Raw genomic sequence first — 14,630 nt, forward strand, 5'->3', positions numbered from 1 at the left:
CTCTCTCTCGCTCTCTCTCTCTCTCCCTCTCCCTCTCTCTCTCTTTCTGGTCTTGTCTATACTTCAGCTGGGCTTTTGTCTCAAAAACATAAAAGGTTCATCGCCCACATGCTGGCCTTTGTGGTTCATGTTGTGTGTGTGTCTTTGTGTATTTGTGTTTGTCTGTGTACAGCTTGTATGTGTGTGTTTGTGTGTGTGTGTGTATGTTTGTTTGAATATATGCCTCTATTTCACTGTTTGTTTTTGTTTGAGTCCCTGCTTGAGTGCACATGAATATGTGTGTATATCCTGAAGATCAGAGAATGTTGTGTATGTGTGTATTGACAGGAGCAGGGGTTTAGGATTGCCCTGGTGTGACCGAGCCGGGGAAAGAAGAGTCTGGGCCATTTGGGCCAACGGGTTCATGGTAATGGCTCCCATATCCTGAGGGGAGAGGCAGCGCCCAAGGCTCTGATTGATAAACCAATAAATCTTTAGCTACGTTGGTAATTAAGCTGTCAGACTCGCTTGTTACTGTCGACCTTTCTCCCCCCGTGGTGATCACAGTGGCCCTTCACACACAAACGCACTGGTTTCAACATGAGCCCAATAACACAAAGCACCACTGTCACGGAAGAAGCATGTCATTGACATTTTGTAGCATATTTTCCTTTCGTCCAGGTCAGGTGATAATCTGCCTGGTCTGCATATGTGTTTAACTAGCTACACAATGGCTGGTGGTCTCTAAACAGCGTTTTCGCTTCAGTCCATGTGTTTGTCCTCACATGCAGGTAGTTTGTTTCTTCAAAACGCTCTCGCTGAACTTCCTTGACTCACATTTTTAATTTCCGTCAAATACGAGGTTGATATTGATTTAAATTTTTAATGAGATGATGATGATGATGATGGACGTCTGTTGACATTATCTTCACCTCTCATTTGTTTTGTGTGATATCTCTCCTCTTCAGTCAGCATTCCCAAACCTCTTGGAAACGGCTATGCAAATGATTTTAATACTATCATCTTTCTTCTTACTTTATGCCCCAAACAGTGTGCGCTGAACTATTTACTTGTCAAGGTTTCAGCTGGACCTGTTGGTTACTGTTGTCTGAATCCTCTGTCATTTTCACTGTTTCTTGTTTTCTACCGTTTTTTTGCCGTTATTTTTTCCTGAGAATATAAACATGTTGGAACAGGGCTTAGTGTTAGACAGCGATCCGTCGGACGCCATTGGGTCTTCACTTTAGAAACCTGCAACATGAACATATTGACTTCGTGAACTGTGAAGAAAAGTGGCATGTGTGTTTCTTGTAAATCACAGTTGAAAGTTATACTTGCATTAGAAGTTGTTCAAAGTTACCTATGAGTTTCTTCTGAAAATTTGATCTTCCAAGGCTCACATCATGCCTTTGGCATATTGTAGTCAAGCCAGGTCGGATTTATTTAAGTGTTCCGGACATGATTTTACTACTTCCAAATCAACAAAGGCTTACATTAGAGAGGAGCAAACGTGAGAAAGTGTGAAAGGGATCGTAAGAAAGATCAAAGAATCCACTGAGGACGGCCAGCCTGGTCAAGCAGCATCCACCAGCCTCAACAGCCTGCATCAGATTCAGCTTCAGTCGGGGACTGATGTATATACGGCTGTCACTCTAAGCCAGTGGTCCCAGCGGGCCAGCTGTAGCACAAACACACCCATACACACTGCAGGGCTTGTGGGGTTTCCAGTACAGCTCCAGTGTATGTGTTTGTGTGTGTGTGTGTGTGTATAGTTTACAGTACAGAGTGAAAGCAGCTGTCTCTGTTCCCTCCTCCCCTCCTCAACTCTCTGTAAACACTCAACATCCGCTGTAATCACAGGCGAGCCAGCCGAGGCCCTCAGCCCTCTGCCAACCTCTGAGCTCAGCCCCAGCTTCTCAAATCCAACTCTGTCCTACATGGTCGACACACATGCATGCTCATAAACACACAAACACTTGCATAGTTGTATAGTAAACGACACACACAGACACACATAAGGAACAAAAGTTTTTCTTTACAAGTCACTGTTGCCAGTGGATTTCAAAGTTCACCAGCCCTTTTTCCATCATTTACCAGCAAAGTGAGTTAATTCTGCCTTTGTGGTGACATCTTTTGTTGGTCTTTAAATTGCTATGTGATGTGCCCATTTCGCTAAAACTGCTTTATAAATATATTTGACTCAATTAGAACTTAAAAGTGAACTCCCAACAATTGTTGATGCAGAGACTTGGAAACACAGCAGCCCCAATATTAGATTATGTTCAGAGTGGGTGCTGTGCCAACATAACGCTCCTTGAAAAGAAATTGAACAAAGCGCTGGCACCAGAACATCTTGAATGTTAATATATTTGTATTGACGCCCACATCAAAATAAGGTATTTTGGCATACACCATCAAAATATCATCTATATTAATCCCAGCCAGGTTGCAGTTATGACAAATTACAGCTTGAGTGTGGGTGGTCCGTTTTAAATACAGTTACTTATTTAGCTGTGTTTTTTGCTGGCTTTGTTGTCCCCTCTTGTGCCACCAGTTGGATCATGAACACACATCCCATCAGCTGCCCAGTGAATCCGTTGCTGCTTAATGGAGAATATCTCTCCAGTGGTCCATGTCTCTCAGTGTGGGTGCAAGTAGCCTGCTTGCCCTGGGTGTAAGTCACAGGGTTCAAACACAGGCCCCCTGCCTGCGCACAGGGACCTTTATCCACAGGAATGGGGGGAGGAAGAGATCTGGACGCACCCCCATCTATCCACACACTCAAACACACAACCTCTAAATGGCAATGCAATCGTCTTACCACCTATGGCGTGCCCTCTCTCAAACACAAGCTTGATATGGAAACGACATGCATATGTATTCATGTGACCGCTGGCTCCATGTCCCCAAGCCAACCCAAACCAATAATCGAGAGGCTGCTCTTTAGCTTCTGTGCAAGCTAATTACATCTTTGCTTTATTAGCGCAGAGCAGAGGTATAGTCGGGAATATTTTGCATTTAATATCTCATTCCCTCCTTTTAATGTCAGAACATTTGGCATTTGATTTAAACCCAGCTGATCCCAAACAGCCAGACATCAGACTTTCCAAGAAAAAGAAGTATAATATACTCATATAATATACTCAAAATATTACTAATGTTCTTGGATACTAGGTAATGCTTCATGTACCTATGCAGTAGTTGCCAGTGTAGTAATCCCCCTGCCCTGTGATACTGCTGACATTTTTTGTATGTTTCCCAATGTAGATTATCATGCGTCTACTACACATACATATATTCCAGCTGGTGAAAATGAGAAACACTTGCTTTTGTCTCAGGGATTAAGATAAAATGCAGGACAATGGGGGAAAGAAAATCACTGCTGCTATGGCTTCATGTAGCATATTACCTATTTCACTAGTGTTGTGTGTATATGAACAGACCATTAGAATCCACTTCACAAAATGATAAATAGACTTTTATCTTTTTTTAAAGCGATACATAAGCATATGATTTGCTCTAAATAGACTAATGTTGCCAGTTTGCAGGAAAATATACTTAATACAGTTAATAGACTTTTGGATTGTTTTTATTTCCATTATGTTAAAGATGACGTCAAGTTAGGTGGGTGTTTCTCATTTAAAAAAAATATTTAATGACTAACCTATTAAGCTAGCTATGTATCAGATTTCAATCTACAAACCCTGAGGTGAGTAATCCTTCAGGCCAGGTCATATCTGACAGATTGATATATTGATAACAGTCACACAACCTTTTTTTTAATTACCAAGATAACCAACCTTGTTGTGTTGTCTCCTGCCCACTGCAGAATTCTAGGTGTCTTGCTTTGCTTTGCTTGGTGCATTAGTAAGAGAGTAGATTTGTCCAAAAAGAGACACATTTGTATTCAAAGATATGTGTAAAAGCATTTTCATTTATTATAATCAGGCATTTATTCACAGTGTGTTTCATTTGCTGTCAACAGTACTTAACAGCAGAAAATAATAGGGTGGTCAGCCTGACCAGGAACATTTAACCTGACTACTATGTAATAGTTTTAAGCTGTGGTGGGAGCAGCGTTTCTACTTTACCTGAGTGAACATGGCCTCAGGCATGCTTTTTTTAGTTTTCCATGATGATGTGATGAGGAAAGGTGCACAGACTAAGATGCAGCACAGGGTATAATCATATGTATCATGTTTGTGTTGTTATGTAGATCCTCACTGTGAAGGCATAATTAGACTGTGCGCTTGAGCAGAGGAGGAAGAGAGGAGAGAAGGTAGAGGTGTGTGAGGTTCAGGGAGATGCTCTAATCGTCTTTGTCAACCTCCTGCTGTGGTGTCAAGTTTCATATCGGCTCTCTGTGGCCGCACCAAGGAGCAGGAAGGCCTCAGTGGGGTGGAGTTGGCTGATGGCGTGTGCCCACGCTCAGGCGCCTGAAAGAACTTGGCGCCCCGCAAACACAAAAGCACATTAGCACACGCACAAGCTCTGTCCTAACCAACATTGGTTGCATGAATGTAAATGACTGTGGAGGTGAGCCAGTGAGTGGCGAGAGGCCTCTCTGTGTGTGTTCTGAGGTTCTTTGTTCCATCCGTCAAAGCCACTCTGAAAATCCACCGCTTCCTTTAGGCCAGTCCTTTAAGCACAACAAGTCACTGCTCAGCTAATTCAGGCCAGACACACAATCATTACTTGCCAAGTACAATAATTGTAGGGAAATACTGAATGTCTTGGTGACAACTCACGATGAAAGTTACAGCCTTTAAAGGACCTCTTTTATTGTAAAATGCAAAAAAACAAACACAAATTCTGTATGTTTACCCTCTTCCATGTCTCTGCTAATATGAAATAGCATGTAAACAATGTGAAGTCAGCATTAAGCCTGTGAGAAATGGCCAGTGCATCAAGAAAATACTAAGTAAAGTGCGGCAGAGCGCAGTGCAAATAGTTTGTTGACATTAGTATATGGCCAGATTGATCACAACTCCGAGCCAATCCTCAGGAGCATCCTTACCGAGCTAAACTCTGTCCAAACTCTCTTCATCTCCATGCCTCACACAAAGAGTGCCGACACAAATACACTCCGCAATGGAAATTCTGTGCCATTATGACCAAAGCATAGCCCTCTGTAACAAAACAAATGCATATTATCATCCATGGAAATATTCATGGGTAAAAGCAGGTAAACATTTTGATAATGTTGGGACATGAATGCTGATATTTTTCACCCATGCCCAAATGGAATTATGTTTTGATAGTTTATCAAGCCGCATTGTGCCTTTTCTCTTTAGGATTTTTTCTTCCTTTTTTCATGGCCATTTTCCCCTGTACTACAATCTACAGTCTGTTTATTACCCAATCCTGTTACATAACTGTGGAGGGTGTAGGCAGTATAGACAGACCAACCAGTAGGGGTCACTAATGCTGCAACAAGGACAAGATCCCTATAGACAGCTTTCCAAATGGGCCTTTCCCCCTGCACCCTGATCAGTGTGCAACCTTCACTAACTTTACTAACTTTAGATCACCCTGAACTACCTTGTACCTCTGCTGCTATTTTGGAGTGTCTTTTGCACCAAAAGGAAAATTCAAAATCTGTAATCTTATCTAGATAAAGGACATCAACACGCATTAAAAAAACAATGCCTATTTTTCTTTTTTTCGGATTTATAAAATATCTTTTACTACACATATCAATTCACGCCAATCTCAGCACCAGTGCATTACGTAATACTCTGTCAGAAGAGATAATTCATTTAGGATTCTACAGTATACTAGAAGTATAATGAGTATAATATGCTAGAAGTAATAAATGTTTTCCATTACATGCATTTTGCTAATCTATAATTTCTCATGCTGCAGGGATGATGATGACATCAATGACGTAGCCTCCATGGCCGGGGTGAACCTGAATGAGGAGAGCGCAAGAATACTCGCCACCAACTCTGAACTAGTGGGAACGCACATCCGCTCATGTAAAGACGAGGCCTTTCTCCATCCGGGACTTCTCCATCGACGAATTCTGGAAACAGGTAGGATAAGGGAGCCCATCTTGCATTGCAGCAGTGTCGAGACTCATCAACTCTTAAATGTTCTTAGCTGCAGTTAGAGAATGCTAGCCTCTCCGAAATAAAGTGGAAAAAAAACGTGTTTCCCCCCCACCCTTCCACTCTAAACAACAATCCAAAGATAATAAAAAAATCCCGCTGTAGTGGTAATGAAATCACTAACTTTTGTCTTTTGTCTTAGGAACATGTTGTTGCTGTATTTCTATTGTCATCACTAAAGATGAAATTTGGATTGTGTCTCCTTCAGTGGTTGAGTGTAAGCCTTTTCTTGTTTGGCCTCGGTTTAAATTTGATACACTTAACAATTCTTTCACCTCCTTTAATGAATTCTTCAGTGGCTGTCTGAACTCACTGGACCCCAGGCACATACATAAATACTTTATGGGTTTGTCTTTTGAAGGCTGGCTGTCAGATTGTCCTCTGGACTAAAGGAACAGAGTTTAGAGGAATAAGACTTGGCAGTGAGATTTTGATTCTTTCTCTCTTTTTAGTGGATTTGGACACTCTGAAGGCACACCGTATTGCGTGTGCTAATCAATACAGGCGGAGAGGTCTTGGTTTGTTTGCAGCATCACACAAAAATGATAGTGTCTTCATTACTTCTTTTTGCTACTGGCAGTCAGTTTTATTGCTTGAAATATACTTTAGGCTCTCGCTGCACAGTGAAACTTGTAAAAACATATTATGAGCGTTATTACTCAAAAAATAAATAAAGTGCCTAGCATCTTCTTCCTGTGTATCATCCAACATAAAAAAACACACAATTTAATCACACGTGACGGGGAGTCTCGCGCCCTCTTCTTGCTTTATCTCAATTAAAGTATCTTCAGTGTAGCACGGACGCCTGCGGGTCATGTTTCGTTATGTGGACTCTTGGCATGGTTGTTATCCCGTCACCTGGGGGCATAGAGGTTATTTAAAAATGTAAATCTTTCCTCAGGGGGGCACACAGCATGATACAGGGCAAGACGCTAGGGCGCCCCCTGCTGGGGAAGTGGCACTTATGCAGCGTTGTTGTGTCAGTGATTGGCCTCTCCACACTCTCAGCTGACAGCAGTCCGAGGGAGGCTCCCCCGGCCTGCCAGCTCCATTCAATCAGAAAGCCCTGGCTTCACAACTCTGTTTGGGATTCTCATTTACTGTGGAACATCCTGCTGAAACTTCACTGTGACCTCTCCTGCCCACTGGTTGCCCCCACAAAAAGAGTACCACTACCAGCATCTTTCTTTTTCCTGAGTCACAATTCTTTTGCCCTTTATTTATTTTATTTTTATTTTTTTTAATACTTAATATTAGAATATGTTGGCTGCTTCTTTTGATATCCCCCTCTTTATTTCCCTCTTTATGTCTCTCTGTGTCTCAATTCCTCTCCAAACAAACACTTGTGCCGCCCTCCTCTCCCCAAACCTCTCTTCACGTCCCCTCATAACTCTTCAGGCTGACCCTTCAGCTACGTATGGGTGGTGGGGGAGGCAGTTGCATTTCTGAAACTGCAAAACAGCACTCCCCCCCCCCAACTCAGGAACCAGAAGACAGGCACAACAGGAGATCTCTAAAAAAGCTCCTCAAAGTAATGATAGTCCACTGATATTTTTAAGGTACACGCACAAACACACACGCACACACACCCATACTCGCACACTCGCACACATACATTCACATACACCTACACGTGAACAGACACAAGATATTGATACAGAGCAGATATGCAATGCACACACAAGACTTTCACACACACACACGCACGCACACACGTGCAAGCATACATGCACGCACGCATGCACACATTTGACATAGAATACACAGTTTCCCATATCTACTAAAAGTGTCTTAAAATAATCTAATTAGGACCTGAAAATATAAGAACATAAGCATGTGTGTGTGGATTATTAATTCAGTATGATTTAGATCTGATAGCACAATCTAATGGCTGAAGAGAGAAAATTGGGGTCGGCACAAATAATGGTTCATTCTGATTGGATGGTATGTGTTCTCAAGCATAATTTACTGCAACTTGAACATGATTCACTTTCAAAACAAAGGAAGTGCCTCATGCGGAGCTCACATCATGTCAGTTTTACCATGAAACTAGCATGACCTGCTTCTGGGGAAAACACTTCGGTCCTCCTATGGCAGCATGTCAGCCCTCTGATTGTAAGGCATGAGCTACTGAAATAGTGGCGTGTGTTTAACCATCAAGCAAGGTATCTAGTCTCTGGGTTTCTAATTTCTAATCAGCTGATATTTAGCAGTACAGCTATTTATTACAGTATCTATATAGCACATTACAGCAGTCACTTAAGTCTCACTTTGCATGACACTAATGTTAGCTGCTTGAGCTTGTTTGAGAGATCATCATGGTCTTTCTTCACCATGTTGTGGCATTTTTATGCTAGATCAACTTTTAGATTACATTAGTATTACTAAGTAGAAGTAGTAAACAACACAATAGACAAAACAATTTACTTTCTTATATTCATTTCCCCCTTTCACTGTCCCTACTGCACTTTTTTCATTTTTGTTTTCTGCTTTGCTTCTCTTTTTTTTAATGCAGTTCTTCTTGGCAAGTCAAGATGATCCATTTGTGCATAAAATCCTTTTTATTTTTAATCAAAACACGGTACATGTAGAGTATGAAAAAATTAAAAAAAAAAACATTTTCACTAAAATGAATGAATGCTAAAGTTTCTGGATATTGTTAAGCTGCCAAGACAAGTCTTAACTGTTGCATGGATGACAGGAATACTGCCCTTGCATCGGCAAACACTTGTTGCTCACTATTTCTAAAAAGGGGTTCTGGAGGAGGAATCCTAACTGCTCAGGCAGGGCTATGTCAGGGCCCTTAAAATGAGATTATGAAACCTCGGCTTTAACAGTCACAATGTGATATTCAACCCAGGTCAGCGAACACTACACCAACAGTTTACGCTATTACTGGTCATCGTCAAGGGCATCAAGGGAAATTGCTATTAAGGCTTCAGTAAGCTTATTAGCATGTTCTGCATCTTGGCTATGGCAGTATGGTTTCCAGTTGTTGCTTTAATGAGCTTTTTGTTCCGTGGACATTCTGAGAAAAAGCTGCCCTCTGATTATTGGCATCGTGTTGACGATTGGTGAGGAGAATATCACAATGGTGTCTCTGCAAATTGGAAATGTAGTGATCCTTATGGCTTTACTGGACTCCAACTCACCACATGCTAATCTGGGATCATGGTTATCTCCCAGAAAACATGAATTGCTCAATTCAGGTGATAGGGAGCAGATGCCCCAAGAGTACTTCAGGTATCTCAGAATTTTGGGTACAGTGTGTTTGTGGCCAGAGAAAATAAAGAATCACATATTTGCAGGCATTTTAGATATAGACTAGTATAGTTGGGTCATTCAGGACCTATTTAGGACCATGTTCGCTGTCAGCTACTTTTTAGGGGGACCTTGTTGCTATGGAGACCATTCAGTTCTATACTAAATAAATATTCAAGTTACCAGGCCTCAATACAGATTGGGTCTCTCCATTGGAAATGTTATGCTATGTGTTGTCTCAAGTGATGAGCTACAGCATAAGTATGTATTCACTCCGTATGCATTTTATAAACATAAACATATGTGTCATATATAAACATTGACACACATGGTGAAGCATTGAGAGCATTTCAGGATTTTGCTCACAGGCACTTCAACATGTAGACTAGGCCAGGGGTCAAACCACCAACCTAACTCCTTCTCAATATAATTTCAGATTCAGAATTCAGATTCAGAGGTGCTATGAGCTAAATGCTAACATCAGCATCCTGGCATACTCAATACAATGCTAACATGCTAATGTTTTAGCAGATATGATGTTTCCCAGGCATGCTCGCTATCTTAGCTAGAGCAAAAGCCACAGGATTACCAAATCCATTGGGATGCATTATCGGAAAGAGTTGCATTGCCTGCACTAAATTTCCTGACATTCCATCCAGTAAGATAATTCAGTCTGAACCAAAGTGGTGGACAGGCTGACCCACCAACGGACATTGCAATCCCTAGAGCCATGTTGCTTGCAAAGATAAAAATGGAGATGTTTCAATCTTTGGTACAAGTTATTCATGGTATCTGTTATGTCTTGTAGAAATTAATTATACAAAAATATCAAAGCTGTTTAGTTCATTAGTCTGTTTCTAGCTGTGTTAATGTCCTTTTTTTCTCGGTGAATAATAGCGATTTGTATCAGTACTCAAGAATGTGTTTTCGTTCACAGAAATGTGGCTCTCTAGCTAAGTCTCTTAAACTTTCCCTGAAATATTAATGTCCCTGAAAGATCTTATTTTTTCGGAAGCAGAAGCCTATTAGTGTTTTTCTTTGACCCTGTGACATGGCAACATGTATTGCTACTGTAACTATAAGGCTAACAGGGCTCCCTCCATTCATTTCAAAGCTTGAGCAGATGAGGAGTATATGTATTGTTCAACTGATTTAAATAATTGGTGTGGTTTACTTAAAAGGGTGCCAGAGAGAAAATTATGGTAATGAAATCATTTAAAAGCAAGTTTGAAACAGATTGTAACCCCACCAAAGTCTGCCCTCCCCTCTTTTGTTATGACTTCAGATGAGTTTTGCTCCAAGGAAACTAAATGATCCTTCTCCTATGAAAAGAGATGGTCAGTGTCGTTTGCACACTCGAAGGAGCTTAGCTAGTAAAGCCACTCTGGAATTTGCACTAAGACTGTGAAACAAATTAACTTTTCTGTGTGAGTAGTCCTATTTTTGGGAGTTAATTGCACATACTAATTTAAACAGTTTTCTGTGTGTGTGTGTGTGTGTGTGTGTGTGTGTGAGAGAGAGAGAGTGAGAGTGAGTACAGTAGTTGTGTATGTGTGTATGAGTTGAGAAGTTGTGAACTTCTGTTAGTGTGTTTTTATGAGTTGTTTGTGTAGCTGTAATGAAACAATTACTTTTTTACCTGCTTAGCTGTTGTTTTTCTCAAAATGGCAATATAGTGATGGTGATAAAACAATCAACCTGTTTATCCCTTTAGTAAATTAAATGCACAAAGGCTAAATTGTAAAACTCCCAGATGATAAAATGGCTACTGCAAAATCAAACCCATCTGAATTTTGTCCTCTGAGTTGATCTGTAATATATCTATTTTTTTATTGTGATGTCTAACTCTGAATTTTCCTTTTTAATTTAACTTAACTTATAGGGACCATCAACCTGTCAGGGATTGCAGATGAAAATTACCCTTTGGCTATAATCTTGTACATTTACATTCATTGAAATGTTCAATAATATACGGTGTGCGGTGAATGAGAAATCGGGATTTAATCATAAACAGCAAACGTACTAACTGTACCTTTGACATCAATTATATAGTGATCACAAATGTTTTATCTTGTTCTAAATTTGTGTGTGTGTGTGTGTGTGTGTGTGTGTGTGCGTGCGTGCGCATGTGTGCGTGTGTCCTTCACAGCTAAGAAGTTTGGCGTCACAGAGGTCCCTATGGAGGCGGTTACATTCATCTCACATGCCACACAGTCACGACTTCGAACTGTTGTAGAAAAGGTTTCTACCATCGCACAGCACCGACTGGACTCTTGTAAGGTAGGAAGAACATGCACACACACACACACACGCACACGGGGGAAAATAAAGTGTTTAACCTGTAATCCTGAGTAAAAATTCCAATGCAGAGAGGACAGGTGGGCAGGATAAAGTTAAAAAGTGTTTAATAGAAATCTCATTACTCTTAATTAATGCCCGTATACTCACTGCACCAGTCAACATATCTCCCTCTCTACTTCATGTGCTGGTTTAGGCGGCTGTGGGTCTCCAATTGCATTGGTCCCTGACTCTTCCTGACTTCATGTCAAAGTGTGCAAGACCTGAACCCTATGTTGCTCCTAATGGGCAGGCCAGCAAATTACATGGCGTCCGCCCGCCATCAGTGTGTGAGTGAGAGTCAATCAGATTGAACAGTGCACTAAGTCCAAAATCCTAGAAATGTATCCCTAAGAAAGCCTACATGCTCATCTAGTTGTATAATATTGTTGATACATTGGTTCATTATTAGGAAGTATCGTTGGGATCATTGGTAAATATAGGTAATCGTTAAGCAATAACAGAGTTGATAAAATCCCAACGACACCCATCCCCGACATGCAGCCAGTACTGCGCTGTTTTCTGTACATTGTTACGACACACTGAAGCCACAGAGGACAATGACAATGTATACAAGCACTGATCTGTGGGACGAAACAAAGCATATGGTGACATAACTGTCTTTATGAACTTCGGTTATTGTAAAAATGGATGGCTTACACTGTATCTAAACGGACGTTCACGTAAATATTCAGTAAATATTGGATCCAATCTCAAGCGGGATATTAAATCACTTAAGTTTGAAATAGAACTTTATCAGGAAATTCTAGCTTACTGGAATATGGGCCTGTATGCACCAACATTTCCACACAGACACACAGTGGCATGCACACAAATGCACTTTTATTTTTGTCACGCATAAACTCAGCCAAAAATGCAAGTGTACCACTAACATAAACACATAAAAGTTAATATGAGCAGGCTTTTTTTACCTTTAAGTTGATAAACAGGAGAGATCACACTTTGCAGTCAGTCAGCCAAAACCCGAGGAATAAAAGAACTTTTAAGTGCTTGTCAGCGTACACCTGCATACTTTTCTCGTAATGGTGACTTTATCTCTCGTAGCCCTTGAATGAACTATATAACCACATTTAATTGGTGTACATTAAAGCACAAATCCATCTCGACTACAAGCCTAAATCTCGGCGTTGTTGGGAGAACGGGGGAAACTTTGAAAATGTGTTCTTCCTGACACCAAGAAGGGAAGAACACCAGCCACAGCTGTCCCCATCTTGTTTGGTGCTTCTCCTTCTAGTCGTTCGTTCTTTTCCTTTTTTGTGGTTTTCTAAATGAGGTGTGTGTGAGAGAGGCATGGAGCTCTGTGAAGCCACTCTGTTGACATCAGCGGAAAAAAAAGAAAGGGGGAAAAGACCAAAAGACAAAGCGGCCTTAAAGAGCAACCGGGCTTCGGCAGCGGCGGCAGGAGCTACGGCAAGAGTGCAGGCTCAGCGCTGCAACAAAGAGGAGGGAGCCTGGATGAGAGAAAGAAAGCTGGCAATGAGCCTCCTCTGATGTGTCTTTGTGCTCTGTGCCACCCAGCTTCTCTCATCCACTCATGGAAACACACTCACAGACCTGACACACACACACACACACACACAGAGAGACAGATAGAAAAGAGAACAATATAGAAATCAAGTGCAAGAGGAGAACAGAGCTGCATAGGAGACATACAAACACAAACGTGAAATACGCAATTATCCTATTAACTTTTGATGACCTACAAAAGTTGTTTTTACACTTGCATTTCCATTTCCCAAGTGGGAGGCGATGCGCCATATGTAAAGAGAAGCGTTGTCTTTAAATAGAAAAAAGTTAGTGTGTGTTCAAGTCTGTTGTTGTGATCACACCAGTGGTGTTCCAGATGAGCTGAGTCTTAAAGTTAGTTTAACCATATGTGCAGTTAATGATGAAGGTATTTGTCATTCTTATCAGCAGGGCATGCCTTACTTAGTTTTTGTAATCATTGATTTTAATCATAAATGGTGATAGTAGTCCATTAGGATTTTCTTGTTTGGGAGCTGTATCTGGCTTTTTGCATTGATAAGGACAATACACACAATAAATCCCATCTGAACAAGGTGTTTTATTCATTTGGTAAAAATGTATTACATTTTTTTTTACAAAAAAAAATAAACAAACTTCAAGTAAAACATCACATCTTTTCACAAAATATGCACTCTTAACTTAGTTTGTAGTAGTTTATTTTGAACATGTAAAAAAAAACAAATATATATGATAAAATTAAAATAACAGGTAAATCAGAACATGTACAGTACATCTCAACACAATCTTCCAAAATTATTGTAAGTGATTCAAATAAGAAATGTCCATGTTCAATGAAGGAGTAAGAAGAAGTTAAAAAAAAAACATTTTTTTCTATTCTATTAGAATTTCTTATCCTTTAGTTAAATACAAAACAATTTGATGCTTCGCTTATTTATACATATTTGCATACACATACTGTATATGTAGCTTGTAGTAACTTATACATACCCGTGCATCTCCAAAAGTACACTTAATAATTATTACACACATCTTGTAAAACTTATTTTTCAAAAAATGTTTTGATTTGAGTAGTCAAGGGGTGAACAAACAACAACAAATAATGTCACAAAAGACACAGCCATATTTTAACCGCATGCTAACTGGGAACTATATTCTCAGAAAGGTGAAGCAGTGCTACTTCTGCTACTCGGCACCTGAGAAGCCAGGTCACGGAGCAGAGAGTTTGCCTGGAGTTTGCTCAGAGTTGGAGTAATGTAGTCAACAATTACTAGATACTAAAAGCATAGTTTATCATCATGGGTGTTTGCTGTAATGTAAAGAGCTGCGATAATAAACATAGGAGACCAGGTAATACCATGATGTATGTAAGGATGTATGATGTATCCATGGCTTCTTGCTCTGGATATAGATCCAAATACACCTGTTTTTTTCATA

At 40.4% G+C, this 14,630-nt stretch overlaps 1 protein-coding gene across 2 annotated transcripts in view; it reads left to right on the plus strand.

The window, feature by feature from the left end:
- Positions 1–14,630, plus strand: part of LOC117947615 (transcription initiation factor TFIID subunit 4-like) — an 83,359-nt gene that overhangs the window by 19,760 nt on the left and 48,969 nt on the right. For both annotated transcript variants that reach the window (XM_034876705.1, XM_034876715.1), the window contains 2 exons: positions 5,845–6,014; positions 11,500–11,630. In XM_034876705.1, the coding sequence (XP_034732596.1) occupies positions 5,845–6,014; positions 11,500–11,630 (301 nt within the window). The remainder of the gene's footprint in view (positions 1–5,844; positions 6,015–11,499; positions 11,631–14,630) is intronic.

Source organism: Etheostoma cragini, chromosome 1, assembly GCF_013103735.1.
Source record: "Etheostoma cragini isolate CJK2018 chromosome 1, CSU_Ecrag_1.0, whole genome shotgun sequence".
Taxonomy (NCBI): Eukaryota; Metazoa; Chordata; class Actinopteri; order Perciformes; family Percidae; genus Etheostoma; species Etheostoma cragini.